The sequence below is a fragment of the Amia ocellicauda genome, chromosome 17, assembly GCF_036373705.1.
Source record: "Amia ocellicauda isolate fAmiCal2 chromosome 17, fAmiCal2.hap1, whole genome shotgun sequence".
Taxonomy (NCBI): Eukaryota; Metazoa; Chordata; class Actinopteri; order Amiiformes; family Amiidae; genus Amia; species Amia ocellicauda.
In genome coordinates this window covers 4,675,879-4,688,751 of record NC_089866.1, presented here as the reverse complement: position 1 = coordinate 4,688,751, position 12,873 = coordinate 4,675,879, and the positions used below count along the sequence as shown (strand labels likewise).

At 51.3% G+C, this 12,873-nt stretch overlaps 1 protein-coding gene across 2 annotated transcripts in view; it reads right to left on the bottom strand.

Moving 5' to 3' along the window:
* Nucleotides 1-4,458: 4,458 nt before the first annotated feature.
* The window catches only part of rab11fip3 (RAB11 family interacting protein 3 (class II)), a 49,337-nt gene continuing 40,922 nt past the window's right edge, over nucleotides 4,459-12,873 (bottom strand). For both annotated transcript variants that reach the window (XM_066690235.1, XM_066690236.1), the window contains 8 exons: nucleotides 12,313-12,406; nucleotides 11,603-11,706; nucleotides 11,284-11,424; nucleotides 10,524-10,605; nucleotides 10,199-10,336; nucleotides 9,945-10,100; nucleotides 9,362-9,502; nucleotides 4,459-9,100 (listed from right to left, as the gene is read on the bottom strand). In XM_066690235.1, the coding sequence (XP_066546332.1) occupies nucleotides 8,987-9,100; nucleotides 9,362-9,502; nucleotides 9,945-10,100; nucleotides 10,199-10,336; nucleotides 10,524-10,605; nucleotides 11,284-11,424; nucleotides 11,603-11,706; nucleotides 12,313-12,406 (970 nt within the window). In that variant the 3' untranslated portion in view covers nucleotides 4,459-8,986. The remainder of the gene's footprint in view (nucleotides 9,101-9,361; nucleotides 9,503-9,944; nucleotides 10,101-10,198; nucleotides 10,337-10,523; nucleotides 10,606-11,283; nucleotides 11,425-11,602; nucleotides 11,707-12,312; nucleotides 12,407-12,873) is intronic.

Sequence of the window (12,873 nt, the reverse complement as noted above, 5' to 3'; positions counted from 1 at the left end):
TAATAATAGTAATAGTGTTTTAAGACACAAAGCAAAAACCTTGTCAATACTTTTGTAATATTTAACAAATGTATATTTAAAATAAATAGACTTTAAAAAGTTGACTAAAACCTGTTGTGTAAACTATGAAGGAATCCAGTTTAGTTTAGATGTTAGAACATGATTAGAATGTGCTGAGAATTCCTGATTGAATCCAGGTGGTCTGTGGTAATGTTTCTAGACATTGGTCAAATTGAAGCAACTGTTCACCTGTACAACATGGCTAAATCCTCAAGCCCGTTGGGTTGAGCGTTGCTTAATAACCCAGCTGGGCTGTATCCAGTGCGGCTCCATCTCTTACGGGTCCTCTCTGTTCTCAGGACAGCCGCACCATGGCCACATCCAGCCTCCAGCTCTCGGATCAGATACAGGAGGAGTTCCTGCAGTGCAAGATCTGTTTCGAGGTGTACAGGACCCCCCGCACCCTGTCCTGTCTGCACTCCTTCTGCGAGCCCTGCCTGGAGCAGCTCCTGGAGAAAGGCCAGGGCAGCGTCTGCTGTCCAGAGTGCCGCACGGTGACTGACCTGCAGGGCTGCGTCCGCAACGCCAAAGCCAGCTTCTTCATCAACAGCCTGCTGGACCTGTTCCGCTCCAAGACCGACACGCAGGCCGTCTGCTCGCTGTGCCCGTCCCTCGGGAATACTCCGGACCCCGCCTCCAATCGCTGCCTGGACTGCGCCGACTTCCTGTGCGCGCCCTGTGCCCAGGGCCACCACTGCTCCAAGCTGACCCTGGGGCACAGTGTGGTGAGCCTGCAGGACTACGCCTCAGGGCGCTACGACGAGGAGGCCAGGGGGAAGCAGGAGCGCCACTGCCAGAGCCACCAGGACCCCCTGAGGTTCTACTGCAGCACCTGCAGCACCCTCATCTGCAGGGACTGCCGCATGCTGGACCACTTCTCACACCAGGTCCTGTCCCTGACCCAGGCCGCCGCAGACAGGAGGCCCCAGCTGGAGGGGCTGATCGGCAGCCTGGACGGCAGTGTGAGGAGCCTCTCGCAGCAAGAGCAGGAGGTGGACAGCGCCCTGCAGGAGCTGAAGGAAAAGAAGAGGTCCATTGAAAGTGCCATTGAGGACAATGTGTCAAAGTACCTGTCAAGGATTGAAGAACAACTTGCTGCACTAAGAGATTCCACCTGTGCAGACCTGTCCACTTTTGTTGACCAGCAGGAGCAGAACTATCTGTCCATTAAGGAGGATCTCCACAATCACCTAAAGTCAGCTCAGAGCACCGTGGCCTTCTCCAGACAGGTCATCCAGATGGGGTGTGACTGTGAGGTCCTGGATCTGGAGAGCAGCATTCAGAGCCACATTGAAAGACTGCAGAAACTCAGCATCCCTGCGGTGGAAAGGAAAGCCCCTTTTTTAGTAATTGATAAAGACTCTGATGAAGACAGGTTCCCAGTGAATATGTTCCATTTACGATATGATTCCGCCAGCGACTCTGTGAAACCTACAGCAGTGGTGAAACCCAAGCAGCTGTCAGATCAGAAGATGGTGTCTCAGACGCCAATCAACCCCTGTCCTAAAACATCCCACATCAGCTCAGCCCTGCGGGACACTGCCCAGACTGGCACAGGCCAGACTCTCCAAAGCCCTGTTCAACCAGCCACATGTGGAGCAGAGGGCCACATCAGCAACCACACTGAAGACACAGCTGGTGTTGTCCCGTCTCGAAGGGACCATAGTGCTTCTGCTTATGGGCATAAACCCGTTAATGTGAATAAATTGAATCCAACAGGTCTTCTTGTCCCCAACCTGGCTCCACAGGCCGTCTCCAGGCACACACACATGCAGTTTTTTTCACCTTTGAGGCAGCCATTGATTGGACTACCTCTTATCCCTCCAGCCAGAGTACCGCTACGCTTTATGAACTCAATCCGTAGGCCTGTGCCAGGGACCTACATCTTTGTCACACCTCAATCCATGCGTGGTGCGAGACCACCATCCTCGGCTAAAAACCAGTAGAGCCACAGTCAGGCACTGGAGCTTCCACTCACAACGTTGTGCAGCCTGACCTGTTTCCTGCCACAATGTAGGTAGATTTGCATCACACACCTGGTTTAGTTTTTTGGGCAGAAGACGACGATGTCTATGGTCCAAATAAGACCCCTGCTGATAAAGGCGAATAAATCAGAGCCTCAGCATAAGCCAATCAGCTACCAGGTTTATGTAGTGTCCTGTTCCAGAAAGACTCAACCTGCATTAAAACATTTTAATTAACCGCAATTTAACAATGTTAGTTGTTTAATTTCATGATTTAACTTGATCAGATAATACTGTTCAAAAACTCAGATGGTTACCACCCCAACCGAATAAAAAAAATTCCTTTGCATAAAACTGCAGGGATGGCCCATTATTACATGCACAAATATGTAATTATAATCCTTAGACTTACGAGTGTCAGGGGCAAATGTTAGTGCTAGTTTTCCAGGACTTTTCAAGGATATATTTAAAATTTTGCATAATTTCCATGACTTCTCTAGCCCTGGGAATGAAATTAGTCATCTTCCAGGTTTCCAAGGATGTGTGGGAACCCTGACCTGCATTTCACGATTAGATCCACAGACTCACGGGTCACGATTACTACCGTCCTGCACTTCATCTCGCAGGGTTGAAATTGGGACGTGTTCATATTTAGTTTTGTGTAAATGAACAGATCTCAGCTGTGCGTATGATGTGTACCTCAACGTGTGTGACGTTATTATTGGTCCCCAGATACACAATGTATTTTTTGCTTTCATATGTACTTCTTATCGCCTTCCTTTGCATGTCCCTCTTTTGGCCTTTTAAAAACTTTGTACGATTATGAATCCCCAGTTCTCGGCCTGGGAGGCTGAGGGCACCTCATGATTTGTGATTTTGAATAAACTTCCATTTTCACTGTCTGTCATATCCAGCCTAAATGTTCCACTTCTGAAACTGGAGTCACTAACAGGACAGACTGGGGGAGCGGAGCTGCTACTCAACACAATGGGCCGCTCAGAGACAGCCCTGCTTTTTTAAAAACACTACAGGAAAACAAGGTTAAAGAGGTAAAGGTTTATTTACAAATAGAATACAAATGACAGCGATTAGAAGCTCAGGGAGACGGGATCATGGGAGTTTCCTCTGGGTCTGGTGTCGTTCTGGGGCAGCACGTCGGCTGGATCGCAGGTTCTCCCACCGCGGGCCCGGCTCGCGCACACCGTCTATTCCTCTTCCCAGGTAACCCCTCTCCCCGCGTCCTGGCCGATCCCTCCAGCTGCCCTTTCCAGACAACGCCGGGGAGGGGGTCCCATGCCAAGAAGCGCTGGGCTGCTGCCAACAGGCTGCTCGTCCGGACGCCAGGCACCGGCACTGTGGGGATGCCAGCTATGACCATGGCCAATAACAAAGGGGGCACGTCTTCCTCAGCAGAAGCCTGAGCCCAGTAGACATCCAGCAAAGATGCAGTGCCCAACTGGCCAGGGTAGCTGCCCTGGTAAGACTGCGGGCAAGCACTGTACAGCCGATAAGGGTTTCTGCTCCCATCTTGGCTCCAGGATGCTCCATCGTGGTCATGGTAGCCGTATCCCATAGGGTGCTGGGGGTCTGGCTGGTAGGCAGGTGTGGCCCACTCAGCTGGGAGGGGCCCTAGGTGACCGGCAGCCACAGTGGGAGGCTCCACTCGGATACGAGCACAGGGCCCACCCATTTCAGCCGGACACGGAGCCACTGAAGAGCCCAAACCACACTGGGCTGAAATAGTCGGTCCTCCTAAACGCACGAGTTAAAGGGCACGTGTCTCTCACTTTAGGCCACAAAACGCCTGATCATTTAATCTGTAGAACATCGGTCTCTCTAAAGGTCTCTTACTGAAAATGCAGCCTTACAGAAGTTCAAGAGAGCCCAACAGCACCACAAACACAGTCCTCTAAATGGACTTCCTGTGGGGGTTTATCAAGCCAAAAACAGTATAGATTTGGGTTTTGTCTTTAAACATTTCATATATAGAAGTCTAACCATTAATACCACTCAGGAAAAGGCTTGGCGTTGATTTATCTGGTAGAGGCCATTTTGGACCACTAGATTAATGTCTAACAGCTTGGGAAGTTCACTCACCTTGAGAGAGATGATGCATGGTGGGTCAGAGAGGCTCAGTTATACACCTGTCCAGCACACCTCTGACACAGTGGAGACTCTGGAGGGGAGTGGAACTGTGTAAGTGCATTCTGTGAAAGTGCATCAAAGCCCGCAGGTTTGAAAGATGCAGGAAAACACATTGTATGAACCCACGGTAACTAGAACGGATGTCATCAATATACGGATGCATTCCTGTTGATGGGCTTTTCTGCAGCTGAAGTTTGCACCGTGTGTTAATCTTTGTCGAAATCCAAACTACAGATGATGCACTGAATGACAAGAACACATTTCCACACTGAATAAAGACAAAAAGACATTTGATGATCTCAATATCATCTTATTCTGTGTAGCTTTTCATTTTTTTACAGTAACTTGGAAAGGCTATAATTCTTCAAACAATAATATGATTACATCTTCAGGATTTCTTCAAAGGGAACAGTAACATACAGCAGTAAACAATACTGATCTTTTAATTAATACAATATCCTTCACAATTAGAATTAACTGCAGTTTACAATATAATCCTCAGTTACCAAGTGAGTTTTTTTCCCCAATAGATCTTTTAAATATATTTTGCTTTATAACTGGCAAGTGAGTGCAGCACCCAGCAGTGCGAGACTATCTTTGGAGACGTGGAAGCAAGTTTGTGAACAAAAGGCTTATTCTTCAGAGAGAGGGAGGGGAGAAAAATATGTATATACACATTTAGACTATTACCATTTTCATAACAAAATACAGGCTGTGGAAAATCGCTCCACAAGCACGACCCAAGCTGTCACTAAGGCGGGTCTGAGAGAGGGCTTTGTGCTCATAGGAGACCAGGTCCCCCCCACAAAAATAAAAGTGTCGGGTGGACCGTGGGCTGGCACAGGGCGTCGGAGGCAGTCTGACTAGGGTGGCCCGTCCCCACACTGCCACTCCACCTGCACGCTGAAGGACAAGACCTCGGACGGTCCGTTTGAACTCTCCTGGTTCTTAGAATAAAAGCCACGTTGATAACGAGATTGTAGCACAAGAGACAAGAGCACAGACACTGAAGCGACGGCTACAACTACTCTCCATCGATCTACTGCGCCGCGTCGTTCCATCACCCTCTGAAGCCCTGCATTCATATCAGGCCTTTAACTACAGACACGAGCGACAGGAATAGACACTACTTCCCCCTTAATTTCTTCCATTATGTTGACTGAGTCTTAGATGTATGGGGATAAAAGAATGAAAAGGAAGTAAAAACAAACGCCAATGACAAAGGCCACTCAACTTGCTACCTGCAGAAGGTTTTGTCAAGGATTTGTTCTGTGAAGGAAAGGCGAGCTGGTCACGAACACCGTGGGCAGATCCAGTCATTGTGCCATGTGACAATAAATTAAGTAGTGCATTATTGGGTCTGTCTTAAATCTCTCGGCTCATACAGGGCAGGAATGGACACTGATCAAGCGACACCCCGCACCTGGGCAGCACAACCCAGACCCATTACTCTGGAGCGGAGGGCCAGGGGACGTCCCAGAAACCAAGCTGAAGAGGAGATGCGTCTCCTGGCTCTGGTGTGGGTTTAGCGGGTCTCGCTGCAAGGTGCTCAGATACTGGGCTAGGAAGCCAAGCGAACGGCGAGCAGAGGGGGCTTTCAGAGCGGGCTCCCTGGGGGCCCCCCACCTCCCCCAGACGGCTCCTTCAAGTGCCACGGAGCAGACAAGCGGGCGGCTGAGGATTTCCTGCGTTTCCTCTTCACAGACATTACAGTGAGCAGAGGCAGAAATCAAAACCGGCGCAAACAAATTAAACGAAAATAAGTGAAAGTGGCAACAGCTAAGTAGTGCGTAAGACACTCACTCCGCACGGCAGCAGAGCACGGTGCTACCAGCTCACTGAAGAGGAGAAATAAAAAGCTATTTGGTGGAATAAACCGCTCCTCGGCACTGTCCTGTGACAGCTGGGAGGAGCTGTGCTTGTAGCACCTAAAACGAGCCACGAAAACGTCAGTTCCCTTCAGGATCCAGAATGCAAAGTATTTACAGACCAAACAGTGCTGGAGTGAGTGTTTCATATATATATATATATACACAAGGTGAGATTAAGAGTCAGGTGAGCGGCTCCATGAACAGTCATTCTCCTCCGATCTATAAAAAATACTCAGGATCTACAAGATAGAAAAAAAAAAAACTTATACATGTACAGTAATTTACATCCAAGGCCATTTGCAAGAAAAACAAAACATTAAGAAGCGAGCGTTTGGGTGCAGGAGCGAGGCCGCTTCCTTATCCATGCCCCCCCTCCCCAAGCACCTCAGAGATCCACGCCTCAGAGCTGGACAGTCCTGATGGCTCCAGTCACGGCACGCCCCCGGAAAGTGATATGTTGCTTTAAGGGAGTCTGACGGTCCTTCAGCGGAGATCACGCTTCCAGCTGGACAGTCCCACGGCCCTGCGACGGCTGGCCGGTCCTCTGAGAAGTCGCTCGCTCTCCCGCTCCAATCACAGTCCACAGCATCGTTCTGATGTCATCTCTAGTTATTGCTAAAGGTCATCCATGCAGTTTTTAAGATATTTGCGTTTTCCTCAAGGTGCTGCTCTACTGAAGGTCGCTGTGAGTTTGCAGCCATCTAATGAAGTTGTTCCTGGAGTCGATTCCCGTGTGGAAGCTCTAGAACTTGCATTATTACACTAAATTGTTAAATGCGATCATATTAGCACTTTAAAGCAGTCGCTTATCTGCCACATGATCACCTTGTCACCGAGCGATTGAAATTAAATAAACTTCAAACCGCGTGATATTTGCTCGCTGCTCAGAAAAACGAGAGGAAACACACAAGCGGTGTATTGACTGACAAAGACAAAGACATTCTCAACCGGGAGGCGAGCGAGACGAATGGGCCGCCTTGCAACCGAGCCTCTTACCCGACTCGCATTCTGCATCTTTCCCTGGGAATCGTCCGGCCCGCGCCGCAAACAGCCACCCTTGTCGTGGAGTTTCTCTCGGACCGATCGGTGCCGTTACAAAACACAACGTGACAGACCCGGGCACGACCGCGATTACGGTGGTCCGGTGACGAGAGCATGGCACAACGGCACGGCTCAGAAGGGCGGTGCTTCCGTGAAACCTAATTTAAGCCGGCACTGGTCGACCTGGAGAAACCGCGGACACGTGCATCTGTTAGGGGTGGACCGGCACAGCCTCTCCGTTTAATTGTATATCTTTGAGGAGGCCAGATGGACAGACTCTTCCTGTACTTATAAACATACGACTGCCACCTCCTCCCCCAGTCAAACCCTGACATGCTTGTCCTCTACTCCGCAGCATTAAAGCCACATGCAAGAACCGCAGAGTTCAGGGCAGAGCTGCGTGGCTCCGGTGGTTCGCTCATGCCTCTTCAGAAGCCCGGCTCCAGAGATACACACTTGGGTCTGTTTCACATGGGCTTTTCCCTTTGCCGGTACCCCTCTCGCTGGAGGACCCTCGAGCCTGACAGCCAGCACCCAGGGTGGTGTTGGCTCTGTAAATAGCAGCAATGGCGTGGAGGACGGCCCCCGGACAGAGCCAGACATCTCACACGAGCCCACAGACGACACGCACACGGAGGAGACTGCTCAGGGGTAGAAACGCGCTGCACTCCTCGGCCCTGACGACTGGCTACCCTAACACAAAATGGCTGGTACACAAAAATCCAAAATCAAATCAAAACTATACAAGACAACTCATTGGGCACATACTCGATTCCAAAAGCGCACACAAAGCAAAGGAAATAAACTCTCAGCACTGAGGCGCAGACAGCCGGCGGCACCAGGTCATGCGTTCTGTCCGACTTCACTTCAGCCGCTGGCTCCTCTGCGCCGGCGCGGGCAAGTGCTTCATACATTTAATGCGGGCCATGAAGTCATGCTTTAAGAGCACAGCGGGCCAGAAAAGACAAACAGGAATCGACAGACGAGAGTCCATCAAGTGAGTGAATTAAGATCAGGAAATAAAACTGCAGACAGCTTTAAGATTTTCTTGAAGAGCCCAACTTCTAGAGATCTATGTATACCAGCTGGTAAAACCCACATCAAATAATTCATTCTGGTCTAAGAGCGGAATTGATGGAACTGTAAATATCACCCCATTGTTAATAGTGAGCTAGCTCCTTTGTTAAAAACTGTTTATTAGCTAAACACTCTGCTTTAGAAGTTAACTTTCTTTCAATTTAATTAACGAATTCAAGACTATCCATTTCATTCTTTTATATGCCACTCAAATCATTATGAAAAAAACATGGCTGGGGTGTGGCCGAAGTGCTCTGGAAGCCAAACACCGTTGCACTGGAAAACACTTCGTTATCATCATGTGGGGATTTCATTTGAATAACTTATTACAACTGACAAAAAAAAAAAAAAAAAACACTAAACCAAACTGGCCAAGCGATTAGCTAACAGACAATGAGGTGCATTCAGACCGAGTTGGTATTTTAAAAGTAGGCTGACAGTAAAGAAAACCTGCAATGGCTCTGGAGTCTAGACAGACGTTTCTGAACCCCTGAGGAGCACAATGAGAAAGGACACACACACACACTGATAAGACTTCTTTGGGAAAGCCAGGCCCCTCTTTCCCTTTTCAGGGCGTCACAGGAACCGCTCAGAACAGACAAACCCAGGGCGCAGCCAGCGAGCTCCAGGAAACCAGGCCAAGACGACAACGCCTCCGTATTTACAGACGGACCCGCTCGGGAATCTGAGACACACCGTCCATCTTCAGAACAGTTTCTTTTTTCCTCCTGTTTTCAGCGTTTCATGTCCAGCTGGGGCCCGCGGTGCTGAGAGTCGTGTGGCGGCAGCAGTGAGGTGGCGAGATGGCAAGAGTGGAGGGGGGGGGCGTTACTTGACCTCTAGGATGGAGGGGTTGGACTCCATGATGGCTACGATGATGCGGTCGATGTAGTCCTGCAGCCGGTAGTTGATCTCCTCTTGTTTGTGGATGGCTTCCATTAGCTGGGGGAGAAATGGCAAATAGATCATTAGAAACAGAATCGAGGCTTTGTTTCCAGGGACAAGACAAACTGGACCTGCGGGGGTTAAAAGTTCAGGCTTTTCTTCTGGGCTGAGCTGGTGTACAGCCCAAGGACACTGATAACATCCTGCTGGCGTTTGAGTGTGGCAGGGATGGTGACTGGCCAATTTAAGCCAGATATAGCTGATGCCAGCTGGTGAAAGATTTATATACATTTAATGTTTTTATTCTGCTGCTCTTACCTCATCCCGGGACACCGAGTTGATCTCCGCCGCCAGGGACTCGGAGAATGAGGCAGAGAAGAGGTTCTTGGCCCCCTGGATGCTGAGGTTGATGATCTGGCCGTTGAGCTCGTCGTTCTGCTCCTTCAGGTTGCGGTTGTCCTGCAGGGAGCGATCGATCAGTGCCTGACTCCCACACACACGCCTGCTCTGCTTAACAGCCTTGTCAATAAGCTAAAGAGCTGCGCCATCGTTTACGGCGAAGTCAAGGTCAGCTTTTCGGGAGGTCACTGCTTCAGGGAAAAGGGCGTAAAGTTGGCACGAATATTCGGAGAGACGTGAAGTGAAGTCAATTACAACAATTTCACTCCCGGAAGTCAAAGCTGCCGTAATAGGGGGTTATTTCCAGGCTCACACGAGCAGCTTTTCTATTCTAAAAAACATCCCTAAATCACACGGGCGTCTCTGAAGCAAATTAACTTTCGGTTCATGCCTCTTCCCCCCGTGGTCCATCGCCACACTGAAGTCCAGGCGAATGGCACAGCGTGCGTCATGTGACCGTTATAGCACCAGCACTGGTACACCGATGACCCATGGCACTCACCTGCTTGAGGCGCCGGATCTCCTGCTCCAGCTCGGCCTCACGGGTGCGGCTGTTGTACTCCTGCAACCCGGCGCTGGACGAGCGCCCCCTCCTGGCCTCCGCCTCCAGCTTGTACAGCTGCAGGTGCTCCAGCTGCTTGCGCAGGTCCTCGATGAGCTGTGGGCACAGGGGCGGGAGCGTAGGGGCATTAGCGCAGGTACGGGCACAGAGATTGGCACAGAGACGGGCACGGCGTGGCGAGGCAGGGGGCTCACCTCCTGTGTGGACTCCTTCTCCTTCTGGTTCAGGTGGCGCTCGTGGGACAGCTTGTCCGAGAGCTTCCTGCGCATCTCCAGCTCCTCACTCAGCCGGTCCGTCACGTCCTCCACCTCGTCCTGCAGCTTGCGCTTCTCCTGTGGGACAGACAGGCGTCACAGACAGGGGCGAGCACGGCCTCGTCACCACACCGATACACAAACGGGAAGCAAGGAGGGAGGCAGTAAGGGACGGACTACTACTTCTAGTGTGTAAATCAAACTGGGATGGGGGGCACCATGGTTAGACAGGCATGCACAGCTCGTCTCTGGGCAGTGCGCTCACCTCCTCCAGCCGCTCGATGTTTGCGCGCAGGCAGGGCACACAGGAGCGCAGCTCACTGTTCTCCTCGTCCAGCGTCTGCAGCCTGAAACGGTCCAGCGATCGGGTCAGCACACACAGCACAGAGCCCCCCGCCCACTGCACCCCCGAACAGACAGGCTTCCACACTCTTATACAATCAGATACAAGCTGCTGGAAATGTAATGATACTACCCTTATTTATGCATTGATAGTTTGCCTTCATTGCTTGTGAGAGGGCCTGCTCATCCTAGCTTGTGAAATGGGGGGGCAGTGGTGCCAGGGGGGCTGGGTTCACCTCTCTGGGTTTTCTATTGTTGGCACAGGGGGGGTCTTGGCAGAAGGTCGACACACAGAGGTACTCGCATTGCTGGCCATGTTTATATTTCCGCTACCATGACCTTGTTCTCCTTTTTATGAAGCAGTTTCAGCCGCAGAGACCATTAAACCCGGGCTTCTGGCTTCAGTTCTAGTTACACAGAGAGCTACTGAGCCAGGAGAGGCCTCTGCAGAGCTCACAGGAGTCAGGAGGCCTGTGGTTAGATAAACAGCAGGCTGTATAAAAGCCATGACCCACTCATACCCCGAGATGCCTGGGCAGACAATTGAGCTTGTGTTCAGTGCCTCTATCACACCACTGGGTGGCAGCAGCGGCACTCCGATAAATCCTGCATCAGGGGACTGGTTTCACAGCACAGCTCTCTGGTTAAAGGGACGCTGCGGCGCTGACCGTGGGGGGACTGACCTGCTCTGCAGGTTCTCCAGCTCCATGCCCCGCTCTCGTTCCAGCCGGCTCAGCGCCTCCTTCTGCCTGCGCAGCTCCAGAACTAGGGCCTCCTCCGAACGGGACTCCTGCTCCTTCAGCTGCTCCTCCAGCGCATTCGCCCTGTGGGGGGGGACAGAGCTGACCGACCCATTGGCACAACACCTCGACCCTCACTGTGGGCCGAGCCACTCACATTCCCAGCTTGTGCCGAGTGTCCGTGTCCGTGTCCGTGTCCGTGTCCGTGTGTGTGTGTGTGTGGTAGTGGCCCTCAGGCCCTCAGGCCCCCGGCCCCGCTCACCTGTGCACCAGCTGCAGGTTCTCCTGCCGGAGCCGGGCGTGCTGCTCCCCGTTGGCAGTGGAGTCCTTCTCCAGCTCAGAGACGCGCTTCTCCAGAAACATCACCTGCAGGGACACAGACACGCCCACGTCAGCAAGGCACAGCGGCGCTCCGATGCCACACACCTGCCTGCACACACGGCTCATGCCACGCTGGCCGTCCGATGGTCCTGGCGCTCAGGGTTTTTGTAACACTGCCTCTGCCAGTGAAATCAATATGGCTACACTAGGCATTGCTGGCCCACTTCTCTTCAACATTTAGATTTTCATTTGAAACCACAAAGCCCCACATTCTCACTGCTTTTCGAGATGCGTTGCCCTACAGGGAGCTCTGGTAACTTCCAGCGGCTCAGATCGGCAGGAACGAGCCTCCATGGTCAACAATAGCACAATCGGATCTGTGACGCCCTGTCAATCGGGTAAAGTACGTGGGAGTCACTGTGACAAGGCACACAAAGTTAAAACTACCAGTAAGCACTTCAATCTTAAAATACGAGCCATCATGTCATAAAACAGAACCACAGAACTGCCCGGTTCAGAAGCATCATCTTCAGCTGGTACAGGAGTGGACTTTCACTGAGCAGAGATCAGATTTGCTGGTTGTGGGGAAAAAAAAAAAAAAAGCGCAGTCTGTCCCAGTGAGGGTACAGATGAAGTGCAGCGGCTCCTCACCTTGTCAGTGATGTCGGTCTCTGCCAGCTCCAGGATGTCTCTGGACAGCTCCTCCATGTGGTCCAGCGCCAGAGCACTGCTCTGGTGGAGGTGTCTGTGTGGGTTGGGTGGGGAGAAGAGGACAGCAGTGGGCACAGAGAACAGCACCTTCACCCGCTCGTTCAGCCTCTACTCTAACTGGGTTAAATATACAAGTAGCCGATTTCTACTCTAATGGACGCCAAAGGCCCGTGCGTCTTTGTACTCTCTATTCCTGGTAGAAGACCCTGGTGCACTCACGCCCCAACATCAGCCCGCTCTCCTGTCCTCACCCAGGGTCTCCTGGAAACCCCGTATTGCTCACTGATATATTATATACCATTTACAGTTTTGTGGTCCCCTATCCTTCCCCTCATCAGACAGATCTAGAACAGGAGATCACATGGTATCCCCTTTCAGTCTCCGATTTAATGCAGGCATGGACACCGTCATCTCGCCCACTTTCACTCTCCTTCACATCGTCCCCCTGACTGATTAGACAGTTAAGCATGCTGTCCACTGTCCCTCCGTCAGTGATCGGAT